Below are 23,982 nucleotides of genomic sequence, written 5' to 3' on the forward strand. Positions count from 1 at the left end.
GACTCCGGCTCCCCCGCTCGGTCCCGCCGCCCGGCCGGCCCCTCCCAGCCCGCAATCCTCCCGCGGGGCGCGTCGCCCCGAGGCGAATTAGCAGAGAAAGAGCCGGAGAGGGGGAGCGCCGAGAGCATGCGGAGGCGGAGGCGCCTGGGCGCGCTCGGCACAGGGCTGTAGTGGGTCTGTCTCCCCGCGGCGGGCGAGAGAGGCGGCGGTGCGCCCTCGCGCCGGGTCCCCAGCCCACCCTGCCCGGGCTCCGGCGCGCTGCGGCTGCGGGCGCGAGGTGCATGGAAGCGGCGGCTGCGGTGGAGGAGGCGGCGGCTGCCCCATGGAGTGTTACTACATTGTCATCAGCTCCACGCATCTCAGCAACGGACACTTTCGCAACATCAAGGGAGTTTTCCGGGGCCCTCTCAGCAAGAACGGGAACAAAACTCTGGTAATAGCTTGTTTCCCTCTCTCGCTCTCTCTCTCTCTCTCGCCCCCCCCCCCCCCCCCCAAGAGGGCATTTGGACATTTGGAGGATTGAGGTTACCGTGAGATTTTGGAGGTGTCGCGATTCAGTTTGGTTTATAATATATTAATGGATCTGTCTTGTGGGGGTGGGGTGAGAATTAGAGGTAGAAAAACGCTGGAATCTTGAGGAAGCTGGGATCCATGGTTTTGGTTGACACTTCGACGATGCTCTGGACTCCCAGCACCTCACTCCATAATGCTGGAGGTTACCAGAACGTCTCCTCATTTGAAGCAAACTGTGTCAACAGGACCTTCTTTTATTATTTATTTATTTATTTATTTATTTATTTATTTATTTAGAAAAGAGAAGGGCCCTAACCCCGAGTGACCCTCTCACATCTTTTGGCTTAGGAAGCTGAAGGTGAATGGGGATGTGGGTGTCTCCGATGGAAGCAGGGAACCATGTGACTGGTGGCGCGGAGTAAGTGGCGGGATTGAGTGATGGTCTCCAGAGGAGTTCGTATTCCGGCTGCCTCCTGAAGGACTGGCAGCAAACTTCTCTAGTGAGGAGTTGTCTGTACTAAGCTTAACAGAGGGACTCCAGAACCCCACATCGTCCACTTTAAGCTGTTCACTCAAAAGAGGTTGGAGAGAAGTGTGAAGGGCGAGCACTATGTCACAATAAGAGCCACTAGGAAACATGCCAGACAAGCAGAACCCATGCAGTTGCTGGGAGGTTCTCACTGGACCACAGAGCTTCATCTTTCAGCGTCCTAGTAGGAAGAGTACTTCTGATTGGTGGTAGAGGATGTGCTGAGCATTGAGATAGTGCAGGGTGATAGCTCTTACTTTTTCTTCCAGATCCCCTGTTAGCTACAAAACCTCCTTGCCTGACTGACTCGCATGTATTGTATCTTCTGAGAAGTGTACACTTCAAAAACATACAAAAGGAAGTAGAGGAAAGGCTTTTTAAGGCTAAGTTCTGCAAGGAGAGCAGAGCAAGAGTAAGGGGGTAATATGCTAATGTATGTATCACTAAAGTCTGGGTCCCTTTTTTTTTTTTACAAAGTTGTTACTGAGCCTGAGAAGGTGGAATAGGAGAAGTTTAAGGACAGACTCATTTAGTCCAAAAGTAAATACAGTATTCTTAATCTCCTTTTCTTTGCATATTTTAAAATATGATTCTACGTGATTTTTTTAAAGCGATGGGATATTTTCCAAAAATGAAAAGTTCTCTTCTAAAGTTTTAGATGAATTCTGGTATTCATTCATTTAAATGAATTCTGGTGTTGATATTATACACTTAATCTTTTTTCTTTTTTTCCTGTGAATCTATTGGAATCCTCCTCTCAGATTTTTAAGATGCAAAGAAGCAGGGTTATTTTGTTGCTTTTATTGTTGTGGTGTTGAACAAAAGAAAGTGAAAATACTCTTCTAGGGTCTTCCTTAGTGGAGTATTATGCAGACCAGTAGGCAAAGGCTAAGGGAATTATTGAAATTGTTTTGGTTCTCATTACTTTCTTAAATAACTCACTGTGTGGGAAGATAAATATTTTGGCGTGGGGGGGGGGGGACTCTTCAATTTAAAGGAAGTGTGCATCAGTTTGTTTTTTAAATCAAGTTTTACTTGTGGGGAAAAAGCAAATTTACTGAACAAGATCTTTATACTTACAATAATGGTGTAAGTAAACACACACACACAGTAGAATTCATTAAAAAAAAAAGAAAAGTTGCCAACCCTGAACTTGTTAAAATTCTGATAATCTTGATTTCTTAAGTCAACTTTGGGTTCTAGTGGTGGTTCAATTTGCCTATGCTGATTTGTTTGTTGTGGGTTTGGAGCTGAGCCATTCATTATCATTCATATTGACAAAAGATAGGTTAAAGTCTAGATTTGCCAGTGTAAGTTTGGGATTAAAATGGGTGTTAAAAAGCAGCTATCTAAATGAGATGAATAAATCTAAATATGGGCAAATGTTGGAGCATAAGCTGGAATGAGAAGGATTAGAAATTGCTCTTATATTTCTCTTAGTTATAGTAAAAGGACTTACAAGGATTTAGTAGCTAATCCTTCCAGATTGTGTTTATAAACTGCCCAAATATGTGTAAGAGATTTACACTGAATAAAATTAGGTATATTTTCATATATGGTCCAACTATATTTGAAACTATTACCTTACAACATAATATATGTCAAACATTTGTTTTCTATATGTGTTCCTAGGATTTTGTTATTAAGGAGAATGAGATTTATGCCTGCCTTTAAGTATAACAGAAGAGATGTAAACATACTCATAAATGAATGTTTTTAATTAAATAGCTATCAATATTTACCTAAAAATGTATTCTTTACAACATATAGGATACTATGAGAACTTAGTATAAACTAAAAGGTACTATAAGCTAAGTTCAGAAAACTGAACCTCAAAGTTCTCAGAATTAGGAACCTTAAGAAAAAACACAAATATTCTCTTAAAAATGTATGTGTACTACATTTTGAATATCTTCAGCTCAGAATTTGTGGTATTACTTTTTAATACCAGTTTCATAGTGTAAAAACTATGAGAGCATTTTTTACTTTCTTGTCTATTTGACTTTAACATATTTTGAATTTTGCCTTTAAAACATCATCACATTTTTGCATTTTGATATATGTATTAAGTTAAAAGAATTTTAATATTTCACTTTTTCTTATTTCAGGAAAGCACACTTAAAACCATTCAGGTAAAAAGTACTTAGACTTTACCAAAGACATTCCAAATATTTTCAATTACTGAATAACCTAATGGATATTCTGAACATTTTTTTTAATTCATATTTTTAAAAGATTTTATAATCTTCAAAAAATATTGAACAATTTAAGATAAGCAATAACTGTTAATACAGTGTTATTTCATGAATTAAAAGTTACTTATGTGATAAGGGTACCTCAGGCTTCAGTGACACTGATTAATTGCTTTACCCCTAAAATCCAGAATGTAATCCTCCTACTTAAACTGAGGAGATTCTCAAAATGTACAGTCTTCCCATAGATCATATTATTCACTCATACATACAATTTTGAAAAGATACTTAGAGATCAAGGCTGCTGTTAATCTTGATGTTATTTCTGAGCTTTCTAATACATTCCTCTTGACAATTTTAACTGAAAATATATAAATGTTCATTTTGCAGGGTCTTACAAGCAAAGAGAAAGGTCATTTCAATTGTCATGATTTCTGTTATAAATATTATCGTATCTGTGAGATAGCTTTAATTCCATGGAATAAGAGATAAACTAATATTTTATTAGTGCTGCAGGATATGTCTGAAAACTTATATAATTTAGTGGCAATGAATAAAGTTTACCATCCCTGTATCTTCATTCTTTTTCCTTAGATTATCCCTTAGATAGAACTATTGTGTATAAAATTATTTATTGGATATGCTGATGTTTTTTTTTCAATTGTGCCACAAAATTTATTTTCCCTAATTATATATTTAAAAACTTTTAATGTAAAATATTTAAATATATATTTTTCACATAATTTAAATATATGTTTGTTCACTTTTAATATGAAATTTGGAACTTTGGAAATCATTACTAATTTGTTCATTACATTTTATTAGTCAGCATTTTTTATCTCATAAGAGTATTATGTCTATTTTACTGACTGTGGAATTCAGAAGAAAATGGTGGTCATACAGTAAATCAATATTATAATCTCAATTTCCTAATTCCAGACATATTTCCTTTATAATCTAGATACTAAATTAAGGGGTTCCATAGGAATTGGTGTGTTTATATCCACACTGATAAAGAGATGGTGTAGGTGTTATCTGTTGTTTGAAGGCACCCTCCTTTTCCACTCACCTTCAGCTGTGGAGAAATAGATTCACAGAATAATTTGAATTCAAATATATTTTAAGTCTCATCCCCCAATATGCTAACATCAATGTTTTCTGTCTGGCCTAAGCTCTGTTTCTGTAGGCTGTCCTTCTTTTCAAATATATTAAGTACCATATTTGGCAGGAGAAGAAGTATTGATTTATTAATCGGTTCTCAACATGTTTGTTATTTAATTCATTTAGATTTATTGAGATACCTCAGTTGTAAAGCACTATTCTAGGCACCACCAGCTCTGTGCGAAGCATCATGTGTTAAATATTATGCATTAAGATGTATTCATGTACGCTCCTGTTCATTTTGAATGTGTTGAAAAAATACTCATATATTTTGACATGTTTGCAGGTTTCTTGTCACTCAGGACGTTTTCATATGTATTCATTTTGAAAAGAATGAAAAATTCTGGGTTTTTTCCTTTGTGTATACAGGAACTCACTAAAATTAGGAGAGTCTTTGAAATATATTCTTAGGGCCTTTTGTTCTAATTATCATTATCTAATATAGCATTATTATTCATGTCATCTCCTTACACATTTCTATATCTCCTAGGGAATGTAATTTAAAAGGTTTCTCCACTCATTGAAACCCACTTATGTAGCACATTTAATATTGTGCATAAGACTAGAGAGACTAGTTGTTGAATTAGTGCTGATGAAAAATTACCATTGTTGGGTTGATATCCTCAAGAAAGGTCAGGGATGAGGGTGGTTTAGAGTGCTGTCTTAGGATATTCCCAAACTTTCCTCTTTATAAACTTGTTCACATAATTAGTCCGTGATATATTCTTCCAAATTTCTTTTAAACTATTATATATTCAGGATCAAAGACCATCTTGTGTCTCACTTTTCTGAACTGAAGGTGTCATATGTTCTTTGCTATATTTATTTTTTTATTGTAGCAAAATCTTTACAAGTGTGCATTTTTACAACACATTTTTCAAGTAAGGAAAATAACTTATAATTGAATTATTGATATTATGACCTACTTATGACCTATTCATAAACAAACAATATTTTAAGGCCAACATTATCAAGTAATACCCTGATACTGACATAGCTTTGTTAGTGCGTTAAATACTAATCGAGTTACTTTTGAAAGCTGAAATTCAAATAGTGATATAATATCTTATCATCACTTCTCAGTTCCTCACCAATATTTTCTAGGTTATTGATGACTGCAATTAACATTTTTACTGAAAATACAGATCAACAAGAGCCTTGGGGATCACCTAGTCCAAGGTCTCCTATGGCTGTAGTCAGGGCCAAATTCAGGCTGACGTAGTTTGTTTAGTGTGCACTGTGTTTAAAAATATTTGAGTTTAAATGTCATTCAAAGAAAAATGCACTTTGCTGTCTACACTGCTCTTCGCTGCTACGTAGGTTTTTCACTTACTTGCATTACCTTCCTGACAAGCGAAGGCACTTGAATTTCTCACTCCTTGTTTAGTCTGAGAACCAAATTTTACATATGGGGAGAGAAACGTTTTCATCATTCTGCATGTGCCCTTTGTTGTACCAACTAGTAGGTAGATAATTCTCTTCAAAAAGTTTTGGCATGTTCGTATTTTTATAGTATCTATTTGCTATGTATTGGTTGAGCTACTTAAAAGTATTCTCCAGATCATACATCTAGGAATGTTATCACAATAAAGAAATATGTGGATTTGAGGGTGATGCATTTTAGAATTGCAAATTTTGCTCAGGCTGTAGGTATCTTTTCGGTAATTTCTTGGTTTGGGTTCTTTTAAAAATTAATATTGAATATAACTTTATCCTTTATATTTTTAATAAACATGTTTAGTTAATGTAACATATTTGGAAAATAGTTTTTCCAAAAGCATTATGCACGGGGGAAATAATATTTTTAATAATTGTAATGATAGCTCAATGTTGAAATAGTTTCCTTCAGTGACCCTGAGATATTACCATTTTAGGCAATGGCTGTATATTTGGAGTTTTAGTAATCCTTCTAGAAAGAAAAACGATAGCAGTTTTAATCTGTGGTGTACTGCGGCCAATATTCATGAAGAAATATGTCTATCACTTTTTTATATTGCTAACTACAAAAAATAAGAAATATCATTTCATTAATTTTTCTTTCTAAAAATTTTAGCCTGAAACCACCTGATCTATTTTATCTCATTTTAAATTATTCTTTGGTTCTGAGGAACTACTTACCACTTAGATATTACATTATGATGGTGTTTTCCACTAGCAAGGTTTCATTAACTTTATAAATGTATTACAGTACACTTTCTATCACAGTATAAGATAAAATGGGGTAATAAATAATTAAAACTTAATCCTAGTTGTCAAAGTAAACAAAATCCATTACCTGATGTAGTACTCTGGACTCTTTCATAATGGTTTGACACCATTAGAAGAAAGTCATATACTTTTGTAAATATAAGAACATTAAATGTATTAAATACTTATGATGACAATGCCATATTCAAATTATAAGAAAATATTATTTTTCTTAAATAGCTTTAGAAAAATGACCTTTGTGGTATTTCATAGCTAGCTTTATGTGTCAACCAGAATAGCATTCAATTATTTAATCAAACACTAATCTTGTTGCTGTGAAGATATTTTGTAGATGTGGTTAATGTCTACAATTCTTTGACTTTAAATCAAAGAAATTAACCTAAACAAATGTGCATGGGTCTCATGCAATCAGTTGAAAGGCTGTTAGAGCAGAAACTGAGGTTTCCCGGAGAAAAAATTCTGCTTCAGGACTGCAGCAACAAACTCTGCCTTGAGTTTCCAGGCTACTGGCCTGATCTGCAGACCCACAATCACACAGTCAATTCCTAATTCCCTAGCATATTAACCTATCTATCTGCCTGTCTGTCTGGCTATCTGTCTCTCCTATTAGTTCTGTTTATCTGGAGAACCCTGACTGATATATAGAGGATCAGTTTATTACAACTCTTTTACAATAAGGCAACTCAATATTTGAAATACAAATCATATTTGGATTTAATAGGAAATGGGTGAAATTGACATTTTAAAACTATTTAGGTTTAAAATTGATTGACCTCATTGTGGAATGTTTCTGTTCCCTTACAAAAAATTATAATAATTTTATTTTATATCTTTGCCTGGATTACAATCTATCCGCCATCAATCCCTCTGCTTCCCCCCCCAAAAAAAAACTTTTATAACTATGTAAAATATAGTTATTTTTATCTATTCAGCTCCAACAGATAGTCACACATGCACTTATTGTATCTGGAGAAAATCAGGCTATCTTTAAAAATTTTTTTTAATGTTTTTATTTTATTTTGAGACAGATACAGAGCATGAGCAGGGGAGGGGCAGAGACAGAGGGAGACACAGAATCCAAAGCAGGCTCCAGACTCTGTGCGGACAGAACATGGGGCTCGAACTTACAGACTGTGAGATCATGACCTGAGCTGAAGTCGGACGCTTAACTGACTGAGCCACCCAGGCGCCCCAAGAAAATCAGGCTATCTTTAAATGAGAAAATATTTTAATCCTAATATCAAGAGTGTATTATTTGGTAGGCAGAATTTAAGAAAACAGTCTTCAAAGGGGGCTATGTAAAATGAAGGACTTAGTTTTAAAAAACAAAAATGTTTTCATAAAAATATGTAGAATGCAGTGAATGCCCCTCCAGCTGAAACAACTAGAAACATAATTGTAGTTGAACCAAGTTGGATATATTGGTACTTGCGGGAAAGAAGATAAAGTGCACACTACGGGGAACCTTGGTACATCTCATGAAGAAGGAATAAGGAATCATTTTATAGGATTTGAGATTGGGTAAAGTGATTTTGTAGAGCTTTGATTAAAGCACTGTTTTATTCTGGATACCATAAGAAAGGAGGGTGAATTCTATAATTGGTTCTCTTAGTACTTTTTATCCAGGAGGCAAGGACAGAGTGGGGGTAAAGCTGTAACTGGCAAAAAAGCAGCTTTTGCTCATGTCGGCTGGCAGATGAGGATGTTTGGTAACAAAAACAGTGTTTGTTTTGTCTGTCCTCAAACATGATTGCTGAGTGGTCTTGTGTTTTCTGTTCCATCACGCTCAGAGACGACCTTGCCTGACGTTAGTGGGCTGGGAAACTCTTCCTGTTTGATAAGATAATACCCACTCTCAGATCCAGATAAACTCCTACCCGACAGTTCCCAATGACTGCTTTTTTCTTTCTCAGATACGACATGAGAATGGATAGTTGCAAACAGGTGGGAGGCAAGGCCATTAGCGAAGATAATTTCAAGGAAATGACTTCCAAAGTTGGGGACTTTTAGGGAGGAGGGAGGAAAGGAGAACGGTCAAGAATTATCAAGGTGGAGGGGCACTTGGGCTGCTCGTGGGTTGAGCATCCGACTTCAGCTCAGGTCATAATCTTGCAGTTCAAGCCCCACACTGAGCTCACTGCTGTCAGTGTGAAGCCAGTTTGGATCCTCTGTCCCTGTCTCCCTGACCCTCCCCAACTTGCACTCTCTCAAAAATAAATAAATATTGAGGCACCTGGTGGCTGAGTCAGTTGAACATCTCACTTCGGCTCAGGTCATGATTTCGCATTTTGTTGGTTCAAGTCCCTCATTTGGCTCTGTGCTGACAGCTCGGAGCCTGGAGTGTGCTTTGCATTTTATGTCTCTCTCTCTGCCCCTCCCATGTTCACGCTCTGTTTCTCTCTGCCTCTCAAAAATAAATCAACATGAAAAAATATTCTAAAAAATAATAAATAAACATTAAAAAGTAGTTATCAGGGTGGAACAAGAAGGACATGTGTCTTGCACTGGCACATTAATATGAGGATTTGGAAGATAAAACATCTACCCATCTCTTGAGATACAGGGGAATGTTTTCAAGAGAGACAGATCAGATGGATCAAAAAGTGAAGAGAAACTTCAATGGAAAGTCTAAAGCTAAAGAGATTTCACTGATAATAGGCATTTCAAAATTCAAGAAAGCACAGTCCAAGTGTTTTAGGACATGTGGAAATACAGAGAATTGTGCCATAAAAGAGGATATGAAATAATCACATGGAGATTAAAGTTTAGAGAATGAAGAATTTGGAAATTCTGGGCTTCTTGTGAAACTGACATTATTGAGGATACAGGGTAGGGTAAAATTGGTTTTGATAATCCCAGTACATGTAGTAGTATCAGGGGATTGGTGGAGGATAGCAGAGAGGTAGCGTTTCTATGGGGAGCACCCAGAGTTCCTGGACTCATGTTTGATTCTTTCTGTGAGACTGAATTATACAGGGCTCCACTCTGAGCCTACTCTGAGCCTCAGAGATTTCTCCTGGCCCGGCTGAAGTGTCATGGCAGAGGGACATGGTTAGTTCTAGTATGTAGATTTCCTCCCATATTCAGCTGCTGGAGATTTAAAGTACTAACAATAATTCAAAGGTTAATCCATCCAAATTGTGTTAACCCACACAAGCCTTGTTTGTGTCTTTCAGATAGGAAACTACATAATTCAATGTAGAGCAAGCAAATTTGGAGAGACTTTGGTACACATCTGGAGCTCAGGGAGTTGTTAGGCACCTTAGATGGATTATGGAAAGCAGGAAAGTTTGGGACAATAAATTACTGGGAAAAAAGTTAAGACCAGTTGCTGAGAAGGAGTGGGTTGAATGATGAGAGGTTTGTACTGAATTATTTTTCCTATAACTGGTCAAGAATAGAAAGAGGGGATAAAATATAGATTCTATCTTTGTTTAATGAAAACATCTCAAGTGACATAGTCCAGTGTCCTCCAAGTCCTCCACTGCCAGTGGAAATATCGTAAGGTTACCTTCAAAACTTGATATTTAGCAAATCACCTCTTCTTGCTGAAATGAGACCAAGTACCTTCATTCTGGGAAGAGAATCACTGCTTTCACTCCAGGATTATATTCTTGCATCCAGTTTAGCATGTCTTCATCAAAATACTCACTGCCATACTTACCCAGTGGTTAAAAGTATAAATACTTTATAACCAGATGGATCTGAGCTCAAATTCTGGAAATACCTCTGTATCAGTGTGTAGTGAGTGGAGTTGTTTGTGACCAAAACCCAATATCAACTCTGTATCTAATAGTGTTTTAATTATATATATATATATATATATGTGTGTGTGTGTGTGTGTGTGTGTGTGTGTAAACTTCATGAACACATATATATGTGTGTGTATATATATATACATATATAATATATTAAGCAGCTTAATAATTTCAAAGTCAAGGACTCTTTGATTTTATTTATATTTTTCCCACAGTTGTAAGGTGGTTACTGCTCCAGCCATCACATCTACATTCTAATCTAGAAAAAAATGAAATGAGTAAAGTAGGAAGAACAAAGTTGACAGTTCTTTTTAAAAAAAATTCCCACCCAACAGTGTTTGCTTATATCTCTTTTGATGGAACAATGTCACAGAACCACTACTAAGTGTAGGGAAGGATGAAAACATGATTTTTTAAAAACATGATTAATTAAGCTGGGAACACATCACTAATCCCAATAAAAGCAGTGTTCTGTTAGTAAGAAAAAGAGATAATTGATGATACCCTAGAAGTCTACCACAACTAGTCACTGGCTTTATGACCTTGGTCAATTTCACCTCTCTCATTATAAATTATATTATGTTTAATGGAGTTGTTAATAATTCTTACCTAGAAAACACGTTGCAAATCAAATGAAAAGTAATTTGCCCAGGTTTGATACATAAGAAACTCTAAATGATGGTAACGATCATAAAATTTTGTATCATGAAACTCCGTACTCCTAAGAAGCTGACTCTTTAGAAAAATTTAGGATTTCTTTTAACTCTCTTCAATAATGATTAGCATAACTGATTCCCTTGCAAGGTCTTGGATCACTGCTGTTCTGGTGTTACAAAATTAATACTTACACTAGGGGGCGGCATAACATTTCCTCTTGCTCTTACATAGACCTGTATATAGTAAATAATCATGGATTAATAGATTTGTCAAATACAGTTATTACAGTTTTATTAGCCAAAGTCACTTTAAAATTTCACTGACCAGGAAGTCAGTATGGTCATGTGACATAGGTGTGATGTATTTGTCCTATGCTCTATTTGTGTATTTCACCACGTAGTTATTTTCTACCTTAGTCACATGTGCTGTATGTATCAAAATGGAGCTGACATGGAGTTGATGTCCAACTATACCTTACTAGACTATATTCCTGGCTGAAATTGTGTCAGTTTTCATCATTGAAGTTGATGTTTCTGAGTACTTTTAAGTATCTTCAACCAAATCATTTTGTGAAACTTAATGCCCAATTTATTTTAATGTCATAGTTAATATATAATTAAATTTGATGCACATTTTCATGGAATTAAATTATTAAGCAAAATAAAGGTGGACTGTGATGACCACTATTTGTTGACACAAGAATAGCTAAAACACGAAATAAATAATATTTGAAATTGTGAAATCTATCATTTATTGCATTATTGCCACAAGTCACATTACAGGAAAATAGTTGAAAAATGTCTGAGACTCAAATTTCCCATTTTTATTAAAATTCAATGGAATTTCCTCCATACAAATTGGGATTACTTTTCTTAGAGAAAATGTACAGATTGCATAAAATAACACAAACTGTTCTATTTGTTACTAATCACTGTGAAATTATTGATGTAACATGAAAGATGCAATTTTTATGGATCAAGACTTGGAGGAGTTTGATAGTATGATACATGCTGCTACTCAAAAACTCAAAAGGCTATTTTCAGGTAGGGTGATACTAAAAAAATTTCTGATGTAGCATATTCCATATTGCTGTCCTGGAGACCCACATTTTTAAAAAATTTTTTTAATGTTTTTTTTTTTTTAATGTATTCTTGAGAGAGAGAGAGAGACAGATCATGAGTGAGGGAGGGGCAGAGAGAGAGAGGGACACATAATCTGAAGCAGACTCCAGTCTCTGGGCTGTTGCTGTCCTGGAGACCCACATTTAAGACAATCTATTACCATCCCATTTCACGGTAAAGGGTTATGAAGTAAATAATAGTAGTAGTGGTAATAATCATAGTAATAATAATGACAATAATAATAAAACAATTTGTTCCACTTTGTACAGTGCATAGCATAGCTCTAAGCATAATTTGATAATGTAAGGAAAAAAATTGGAAACTAAGGATATTGTTTACTTATAGTGTTAAATTGGTCTAATTAAAATACTGTATCAACTCAATTAATATATGCTATAGTCTCTAATTGTTATCCTTCCAGGCACTAAACATGCCAACTATTTTGACACATTAATAAAGTGCTAATACAATCCTATCAACTATTGAAACTATAGACTATGTGAGATATTCTTCTCTTTTCTTTCAGCACCCCACATAAGTGTAGTATCTGTTCACGGACACAGGCAAAATAGGCATGCACACATGGAAAAATCATTCTTTGTCTCCTCTCTCACCACCCTCTTGCTACACCCCCACCGTAGTCCAGAGAAGCAGAGAAGATATTGTTACTCCAGTTTTAGTCTGTCTGCATGTTTGTTTCTCAGGAAGTACATGTAATTCTACTAACAGTTTTGGCCAGCCTAGGGATCAAAAAAATTATTTAGTTGAAAAGTAATTAAGAACTCCACTTCCCCCCTACCTCAGCCAATGAATATAATAGCAGAGGTCTGAAAATAACAGTGGTAATATTTTGGGAAATCTGAAGTAAGCTGATGGCCAAAGTTCCACTGGATGACCACAATCCTAGGAATTAAAAACAAATAGAAAGAAGGAAGGGGAAAAGGAGGGTTGGAGTGAGGAAAAAGAAGAGTAAAGAAAGTTAGGCAGTTCTTGGGCAGTTAAGAAGACTGTAAACTGATATAAGAAGATGTATCAATTTAAATAACTGGATGATGGTCCATCCAGATTTGGCTGGGATAATCGCAGCTAAGGCTGTTGTCTTAGAATGCTTAATAATGGTACTACCTTTACCTCTCTGATTTGGATGATAATCTGTATGAGAATCCTTTAAATGTAGAAACCTCCACAGTGATGGGAATCAGTTTGAAATGATTTCCTGTTCTCTAAACTGGCTGAAGTTCTGCATTACTTTAGGATTTGTAGATTCCTGCGAGAATGCTATCTCCAGATGATGACATTAATATAGTACTTGGCTAGTTTTTCAACAACCCTAAGCCTTGTTGTTGTTTCAACAACCCTAAGCCTCAATGATGAAAGGAATGCTGTTATTCTTTTTCCCAGTTTGGGTGTAGCTGCATGATGGACAAAGGGTTATTCAGAGGCAGGGCACAGGCACAGGGTCACTAAGAGGTCATCTGTGGCAGATGCAGTAAAGAGGAGAACACTGAGTGTCCAGTGGCTGTGTGTGAGCCAAGCCTTGTCAGTGGAGAGTCCCTGGGGCTCATGAGCCAGCTGCATTGTTCCAAACTATTTAGTGGAAGAATTTTGCCCAAGCCAATTTTGGTTCCTCAACAAGACTCATTCAACAAGGTCACCTTTGAATCTGTCAGCTACCTAATACTCTTCCAATACATGTATTTTATGCTTCATGTAATGAGTTAATTTTGGTTATTTTTAGCTGAGAGACCTGACTAGAATTTAGGACGACTGTGGAATTGGCAATTTTTTTTCAAGGACATGAGTACTGTGCTGGGTTTTATATCTAAAGAGTTTTGACAGTGTTCACTCCCTCCTTTGCTTCTCATCAGTCCCCTTGATGGTTTTCTATAGTGAAAGGTCTTCAGCCTCTGGAATGAGATTTAGGTTTGAATTCTGGCAATGTAACCTGGGCCAGGCATTTTTCCTCTTTTAGGTTAGGTTTTTTATCTATACAACATAACAAAATTGTAGTTCATTTAGTCCCTGCTATATACCAGGTGTTATTTGAAACATGTTATGTAAATCATATGTAATTACTGTTGAAATGCTTTAAGATGGGTATGCGTGAACAGGATTATTGTAATGATTAAATAACATAAGGGGATTCTCTACTTCAGAGTCTGATGATATACAATAAAAGCTATTGTTATTTTTGCCAATATTGATATCTTAAATAAGGCTCATCCTTCCTCCTTTCTGAAGCTGATACAAGGTCTTGTGCTTTTCAGATAGAACATGAGGGATGCCAAATGAATAATATTTATTGTAGGTGCTATAGGGAATCCTGTGAAAAATAAGCCAGGAAATTGATCATAAAATTTAGCACCTATATATGACCTATGAGAGGATTATCTAGTTTATTCTATGCAGGAAAACTGAAGTTCTCTGGTGTACAGATTTCAGACTAGATGATCATACTTGTTACCTGAAGATGTAGAAAATGCAACATCCTGGACTTCACTTAGTATCTATGGTTAGGGTCCATATCTATCGTTGCTTGATTTCAACCGACTTGTTCCAGAAGGACACTTGGATGTCACACACTCATATTTGACATGAGAAACGAGACTCTGTTCTTCTTCTTTCTTAGGTTCTCTGCCCAACACTTCTCCTCATCCCACTTCGCCCCCAAATAGAACCTTTAGAAAGCTGGCAGAAATGCATGTTTCATTGTAAGGAAAAATGAAATTTAGAAAAGGTTTAGTTAGAATATAAGGACATAATCTTAAAATTCGATAGAGTCTAACCTCTACAGAACAGATGAAGATGTAAAACTTCATGTTGGAAGCAGAAAATAATCTAGTTCTAGCTTCAGCCTCATGAGACAATTTAGTTAACTTAGCCAATTTCCTTTTCAACCATGCTTTCATGAAGCATGAAGAAATTAGAAGTAATAATCCATATCATAGTATTTAAGAATTTTCAATGTATGCTATTTTCTTCATTCATTGTGTTGAACTACAAAGCAAATGGTTGAGCTAATAGTAAACATCAGGTAATTTACAACATAAAAGACATAAGGGTGAATAACTTCATGAAATGTTGGGTGATAGTAGGTATTTTCATGAAAAGTATGTGGAGGATTTAACAGTGCTAGCTTGGATTTATAAATAAAATCTTATATGCTAATTATATTCTTATTAAATCATATGATATATCTCAATTACCTTTGGTATTAAAATTATTTTATTTTAAAATTTGGTGCAGGTACTGGTTGTTATGTGTAAGTGATGAATCACTAAATTCTACTCCCGAAACCAATATTGCACTATATGTTAACTAACTGGAATTTAAATAAAAACTTGAGAGGTACCTGGGTGGTTCAATCTGTTAAGCGTCTAACTCAATTTCAGTTCAGGTCATGATCTCACGGTTTGTGAAATCGAGGTCTGAATCAGGCTCTGTGGTGACAGCACAGAGCCTGCTTGGGATTCTCTCTCTCCCTCTCTACCCCTCCCCCACTTGCATGCTTGCTCTCTCTCTCAAAATAAATAAATATACATTTAAAAATTAAAAAAATAAATTTACAGTATTGCCCATTTGTTTATCAATAAAGCATTCAATAAAGACATTTTCATGCTTCTTTTTCATATAGGGAACTGGACAGAAGCTAGTTAATTAGATTTAATGAGCTTAATGGCATATTTTATATGTATTATATATTGCACCAAGGTAGAAAAAAGATTATTTAATAAACTATATGATTTTAGTAAAATTCAGAGCTTAAGATATTTTTCTAGTACTTTCAATTCACTTTGCAATTTTTCTTCCTTCAGCTTTTTTCACTCCTAGTGTTTGCAATCTTCTGTTTAGTAACTATTAAGAGTAATGGAAGTTCTCAAACCAAAGCAGATAATGAATTATTTGTAAGTCGTTTATAGCTGAAAGAGTGCCATCATTTTCTAGGATATATTATTGGGTTTTTCATTTATAGGAATAAGATAAGAGAAACTGTCCATTTTCTAATCACTGGGCTTTGCAGCACACATTTGTCAAGGCTTGGCTTTCAGCTTTAGATGGTTCATAATATGTACGTTATCCTCCTGTCTTTCTCAGAAGATTATTTTCAGGGAGAATACAAGAAAATGGAAAGATCTGAAGCCTTTTAATATATTTTTTGGTAAGATGTGGGTGCTTCTAAATTTATTTTCTCCTAATTGCTGGCTGTGCTGCAAAGAAGAGGAATGGGGGATGGGTAGGGCAAAGAGAAAAGCACCTTGTAATGTGTCAACAGAAAGGAGCCTTTGAGCAGCCCTTTGGTGTTATTTGTAAGGAGCTTTCTACTATCTCTATCCTCATCAATTTGGCCCAGTTCTAAACTGTGTGTGTGTGTGTGTGTGTGTGTGTGTGTGTACATACAATAACGATAAAAGGTCTAAATGTAGTTACAAGCTTCTGGATATCTGAAGGGAATAGGAATATTATTAAGGATTAAGGATGATTTTGTGCTAAGAAAATATAGTAACATTTTGAAGTAGAGAATAAAGACAACATAATTCATTGCAAAACAGAAGCTAGAAACAAAATCATATAGCTAAAAGTGATAATAAATATCCATTGAGTGGAGACTCACAAGATAATAGCACAGCCCTACATCACATTGCTTCTAACTTCATATTTTTATTTGATTATGTATTCATAATACAAGAAGAATATGATTTTTAACCAGGCAGGTACCATTATTATCCACATTTTACTTAGGGAAAACTTAAGAGAATCTAAGGTTATTGCCAGAGACTATAAAAGCTGTGAATGGTTCAGCCTAATTTTGTCTTAAGTTGTGTTTTAGTCACAACCTCAATAAGTGTAGTTAATTATGTTAATTTTATAATAATAATGCTTTAAGCACTTCCATTTTACAAAGAATAAGAGATCAGTTAATTATACAATAGAAATTTTATATATTATTTACAAAATACATACTTTACATTCTACCCTTAAAACAGTTCATGAGGGGCACCTAGGTGGATCATTTGGTTAAGCGTCAGATTCTTGATTTTGGCTCAGGTCATGATCTCACAGTTCGTGAGTTCTAGCCCCACGCTGGGTTCAGTGTTGACAGGGCAGAACCTGCTTAGAATTCTCTCTCCTCTTCCTTCTTTACCCTTCCCCCACTTGTGCGCTCTCTCTCTCTCTCTCTCGCAATAAATAAACTTTAAAAAAAGTTCATGGTTAAATCTATATGTCAGAAAAATATATTAAACTAGAAATCAACTATATATTTCCAAAAATAAGTCTACAGGTATTCCCGGGGATATGCATATTTTTGCCTTTATAAGTTTTAGTTTCATATCACATGATATATAGGTTTGTCAGAGAATCAATAATGAATACTTAGCCCACTAAATTAAAAATATGAACTATTAAAGACAGTTTGTATGCAAACTTTTGAAAAGTAGAAATAATCACGTTTAACATAACTTGTTGAGCTATTGCCTATCAATCCCTCATACCTTTTTGTGTGCCAAATGCTGCACACGATAAAATTACAGTTCATTAACTTTCTTTAGTACAAGTTAAAAGGAATGGGGCACCTGGGTGGTTCAGGTAAGTGTCCTACTTTAGCTCAGGTCATGATCTTGCAGTTCACGAGTTCGAGCCCTGCATCGGGCTCTGTGCTGACAGCTCAGAGCAGGAGTCTGCTTTGGATTCTGTGTCTCCCTCCTTCTCTCTCTGTTCCTCCCCTGCTTTCACTCTGTCTCTCTCTCTGTCTCAAAAATAAATAAAGATTAAAAAAATTTAAAAAGGAACCAATTGTGTGGCAGAGATGCCTCCAAATGTGAAGTAAAATACATTGCTTTATTTTCTGCTAAAAATTTGCTGATTTTGAAAATTGATTTATAAAAGAGAAGGGGGTGAGCCATGACTTTTACCAGAAGGAATACTACCAGTAAAAAATAAGGTTATATTGCTGACAGTAGATAGGAAGCTAAGTAATCTGATTTTTTTGTTTTAGCAGTTATCTGTCTTCAAAAACTAGCAAAATGGACTCATGTGTTTATTCATCAAATATGAATTAAACATGATAGTAACATTATCTGATGATTTTCCCTTTCTCCTCTAGTAGTTGCTCAGTCATCAGGGCATGGAATCACACCTATTCTCCTTGCTTGAGCCTGTTGAAAGTCATACTCAAGTAGACTATAATAACACTATAAGTGGAGAGGCAGGAAAAGAGACTTTAAAAATGGAAGACAAAAAATAGTAAATAACTTGTGAGATATAATAGACATTTTACAGAGGAGTGTTTTAATTATTGGTAGGGTAAAAGGTGTCATTAACCATCTGATCAGTTTCATAGGCTATAGACATGAACCTCCTACTAATATTTTATGATTTCAGAATCCCAAAATAGGTAAATTATTATTTTCAATTATAGCAAATGTTTAATAAGAAGATGTTTCACAATTGAATATTTGGGTTTTTAATGGATTTTATTTTTATATGTTTAATTTGAGTGTTTATTTAGAAAGAGAGAGCATGAGCATGAGAGCATGAGAGAAAGAGACAGAGAGAGAGAGAGAGAGAGAGAGAGAGAGAATCCCAAGCAGGCTCCATACTGACAGCCAGTAGCCCAATGTGGGGCTTGATCCCACTAACCCTGAGACCATGATCTGAGCCAAAATCAAGATGCTTAACTGACTGAGCCACCCAGGGGCCCCAAAGATTTATTTTCTTTTCTTTTAAGAGAGAGAAGAAGAGACAGCATGAGGTGGGGAGAGGGGCGGGGGAGGGGAGGGAGAGAAAGAGAGAGAGAGAGAGAGAGAGGGAGAGAGTGAATCTTAAGCAGGCCCCACGCTCAGCTCAGAGCCTGATACAGCCTTGATCCCATGAGCCTGGGATCATGACCAGAGTTGAAATCAAGAGCCGGACCCTCAGTTGACCAAGGAATCCAGCACCCCTTGTATATCTTTTATCTGTATTTCTAGGTGAATGAGTTGACCTGAGTGAAAGAGTATTGGATTTAGAATTTGAAGATTTAGTTCTTACTTAATTATTCTGTCTACTTAAGACTTAGTTTCTGGACAATATGTATAATGTTTGCAAAAGTATATATCTGCTCTGGGATACATGTATTCATTTATTTCTACATTCCTAGAACATATTTATTGATTACCTCTATGTGTCAGATTCTATAATAGACACAATTAACACAATGGAAGGCAATAAGGATTTGGTTCTTTGTTTCTAGAATGCATTGTCTTATGCAGTGGTCACCGAATTGGAGTATATGCAATATGCTAGCAAGTGTACAAATTGCTTTACATGGAACAAGTAGAAATACTAAACATTGTCTTTACATATGTGATTATCTCATTTTAAAATGTTTTATAATATTTTATGCTATATAGAAATGCATGTATTTATTTGCTTATTAGCTTGAAAGTCTTTTGCTAATAGGATTGTGCCATCAAACAAATTCAGTGACTGAATTAGTATAAGGGAAAAGAATCAAATGAAATGAAAAATTTTATAGCCAAAGACAATATAATTTTTAAATATTGATTTACATTTTTTTTTGGCTGGAACATTTTGAAACATTACATATGTGAAGTCCCCTGTAGTTTTGCAGTTAAGCATCAATATGAACATAGTGTGTTTTAGACACATTTCCAAGAATTTTGTTTGAATTAACATTTTATCTTCACAGCAACCCTATTTGGAAAGTAACCTGATTGTATCTAACTTACAAGTGTCATTCAAATTCAGGTAATTTGTCTTCAGAGCTAGAGTTCATATCCACTATGCTAGCCTGTCTCTTACACGTCAGGTTCATTGATAGAGTGCAATGATAATGGCAGATCTGGAAATAACTATAGTATTAATAGCTTTAATCCATTTTTCATTATTTACACCTTTACATTGTGTCATGAGACATGTCAATCTTTCTTTTGCTGTGAGGTATGTTTTTCCACACAGCATTGATTTATAGTTTTCTGATTGTATTCTTTTAAATTTCTGTTTGAATAGTCATCAAAGATTGAGTCAATCCTTGCAATGTATTGAGAGCACTACAGCTTGACATGGAAAAATGGAGCCTATTAAGGTAAATACTCTGCACCAATAGGAACCTCAGTTTTATACTGAATATTAATATAATATTTTAAATTATATATAAAATGCTGAATGAAAAACCTGCTTACCTTTTTCAATATAGTTCCATTTTTTTAATTGAAACTGATTCATATCATATATACTTTGGGGTGCATCAAACTTATTTTCATTTTTATGTCAATTTTAATAATGCATAAATTTTCTAATTGAATTACTTTCAGAAAGCACCGATAGTTTTATTTATTTTGTATCAAAACCAAATACAAAAAAGTGTTTCCTATGAGTTAACTTGTATGGTATGTTCATTTATTCAAAAATGGGTAGGGGATTCTGGATGGCTCATTTGGTTAAGTGTCTGACTTGGTTAAACTCAGGTCATGATCTCTGCGTTGGTCTCACTGACAGCAGCAAGTAGTTTTCTTGGGATTCTCTCTCTCTCTGCCCCTCCCCTTTTCTCTCCCTCCCTCTCTCTCTCTCTCAAAAATAAATAAATAAACTTTAAAAATATCTATTAGACACTATTGTGTAAGCAGATATTGTGGGGTAGGTGCTAGAAATGTAATAGTGAGCAAAAAGCACACAAGTCCCCTGCCTTCATAAAACTTATGGTTTAGCAGCTGAGCTAGGTGTTAATCACTAAACATATTATGTTAGGTTTGCAGGGCGGCCATAACACAGAACCACAAATTGGGTAGTTTGAAATAACAGAAATTTATCTTCTCACAGTTTGATGCTAGAAGTCAGAAATCAATGTGTTGGCAGGGCCATGCCCAACCTGAACCTATAGGGGAGAATCCTCTCTTGCCTCTTCTAGCTCCTGGTAGCCTCAGGCTTTCCTTGGCTTGTGACAGCATTACTCCAATCTCTGCCCTCATCTTTACATCCTATTTTACTTTCTGTGTCTGAGTGTCTCTATATCTTCACATGTGTGGGTCTCTGCTTCTTGTCTTGTAAAGACACAGACCATTACTGGATTAAAAGCCACCTTATTCCGATTGAATTTATCTTAACTAATTACATCTGCAAAGACCCTTTTTCCAAGTAAGGTCATTCTGAAATACTGAGGATTAGAGCTTCAACACATCTTCTTGGAGAATACAGTTCAACCCATAATAGGTTCATTGCAAACTACGTTAAGTATCATGAAGGAAAGGTACAACCAGAATGAGAGCATGTACAATGGGGAACAGATCGAGTATGGAATGTAGGGATGGCTGTATAAATCATAAGCAGGCAAAGGTGGAAGAAGGTGGGGTTCAGCAGAGAAAATGGAATGGACATGTGGCTTTTGAAGACAGGAAGCTTAGCATTTTTGAGAAACTGAAGGAAAGCCAAGATGGCTAGAGATTTTAGAGTTGGTAAGAAATTGCTGGTGATGGGAGTGTGCATAGGTCCAGAAATTTCAATATTTAAGTTTCCTTTGGAGGTTTACTGAAAAAAATTACCTGATTGTATCTTGAAAATATCAGTCCCACTCTTGGGAAATATGAGATGGGAGACTACAACAATGAATGCAGATATACCAGCTAAGGGTCAATTGTAGCAAGGTAAGCTAGAAATGGTTTGGACTAAAACAATGTATTTTGAGATATGTGTTCAGATTTAATATACATTCACTAAACAGAATCAACAGGATGTATGATAAATAGTATTTGGGGAAGGAAGTCAAAATATGTGCCAAGAATGCTCCTGAATTACTCTCCTGTAGCACTGTATGAGTATCACTCACTGGCAAAGAGGTAGTGATAGTAAATATTGTTAAGTGTGTTTTGAACATGTTGAGCATTAAGTGCTTTTCACAAATATTTCAGGCATGTAGTTAAACATGTGGATTTAGAGGTCACAAATAAGGTCTTGGTTAGGATATATATTTTAATAGTCATTGGTCGTCCTGGCCTCATTCCAGTTTCTTGTGCTTTCCTATTTCTACCTGAGGAGCAGAGCTGGGATTTAGAAAGAACTCACAGTGTGCACTATATTAAACAATCTCTGGACACAAAAGCTAGACTTTTATGTTTTTAATGAAATAAGTTCCATCATCATTATAAATTCTCAGTGGAAAAGACAATTCTTAAAACTTGGGAGTTTTACGTTGACACTGTTTTTAGTTAATTTTTAAATTCATTATTTTTTCATTCCTTTTTATCTTCTATTATTATTATTATTTTGGAGAGAGAGAGACCGCCAGGTGGGAGTTAGAGGGGCAGAGGGAGAGAGAAAGAGAATCTTAAGCAGGCTCCACGCTCAGAGTGGAGGCCAACACAGGGTTCGATCTCACAACCCTGGGATCAGGACCTGAGCTGAAATCAAGAGCTAGGGACTCAATCAACTGAGCCATCCAGGCACCCTCTTTTTATCTTAAATTCTAAAGGAGAAGGCTTGATATCTATCCATAGACATTCCTTTTCACTACATCTGGACAGATTATCAATGATACTCAAAAACAAATGTTCTCTGGGAGATGCTTTTCAGGTCTGTACTACTAAGTGTACCTGAACAATACAAAAAACACTGGATATGAAAGAGGTAATTTATTTGTAGAGGGTTTGTGTGTGTGTGTGTGTGTGTGTGTGTGTGTATTTTACCATCAGCTAAGAGTGAATCACTCTAAATTATTCTCTAGAGACTAATTTACATGAATAAGAATAAAAGAAAACTAAGAAAGGAAAAAGGTGTAGAACTGGGAAACAGATTTGAAAGAAAATCTTTAGTAAATGGAATGCCATTCAATTATTGCCTGTAAAACAAACTAGAAAATAGCATTTGAAGGAAGGTTGTCCACATGACAAATATGTGATACTGCATTGACAAACCAGGAATTGGAACAATCTGTTCCCTCTATCAACAGCAGCACTATACAAACTAAAAGCCATATGCTATTAAGCAGGCAAATAAGTCATTCTTATTATGTGTTAGAAAAGTGAGTAGTGGGTATATGAACAATGATTACTTTGTAGTGTACAATTCTTGTTCGAGTCATGGTAGATGACTGAAAATATTTGAACATTGTTAACTGTTTCTTAATTGAAATCTGTATAATAGTGACTATGTAATAGTTCACCCTCAAAATTCAAAAGTAAATGAATATTTGCATAAAATATTAAGAGTATGAAATACTGGTGAGTTATGAGATACTAGAAGTAAATTTTTTTAAATAAAAACCTGACATGAAATGAAAACCAAATGTGTATTTTAATACCTACATGAAAGAAAAACCAAACTGTCAAACATAAATCAAACAGAGAAATATTCTCTAATTATATACTGTACCTCTTGCTTTGGATAAAGTTGTCATATTCAGAAGAATAGTTAACAAGATTTGGAAAATATCCATAAATTATTCCAGATTTACCAAGTATTTTGTGCCATTCTATTAAATGCATTAGATTTCAATCAAGGACACATCATAATTTTCATATTTTTTATGTTACTTGTTCCAAGAAATAATTTATTGATTTTGAGTATGTCTTAGGATCAGATTAATGGTTATGAAAACCATGCTAAGTTTTCATAAATGATATCTGCTAAATATTACAATAATACACATTTTTTAAAGATAACATCTAAACCCATCATTTAACACCCATGGAAGTCTATTACATTTAAAAGTATCATTGTCATTACACTGTCCACAGTCTTGATGAAAAAAAGAAAAAAAGAAGAAACACATACAACACATCCCTCATGTAATATGTGCTAAAAATCAATAGCAATATTATGAAAGATATTGTCTGGTAGATAAGTGAAAT

The 23,982-nt window shown here is 35.4% G+C and overlaps 1 protein-coding gene across 1 annotated transcript in view; it reads left to right on the forward strand.

Moving 5' to 3' along the window:
- Nucleotides 1-322: 322 nt before the first annotated feature.
- ZNF804A (zinc finger protein 804A) overlaps nt 323-23,982 on the forward strand; it is a 285,254-nt gene continuing 261,594 nt past the window's right edge. The window contains exon 1 of the mRNA XM_042952864.1: nt 323-433. Coding sequence (XP_042808798.1) covers nt 323-433 — 111 coding nt within the window. The remainder of the gene's footprint in view (nt 434-23,982) is intronic.

This window comes from Panthera leo, chromosome C1 (assembly GCF_018350215.1).
Source record: "Panthera leo isolate Ple1 chromosome C1, P.leo_Ple1_pat1.1, whole genome shotgun sequence".
Lineage (NCBI taxonomy): Eukaryota > Metazoa > Chordata > Mammalia > Carnivora > Felidae > Panthera > Panthera leo.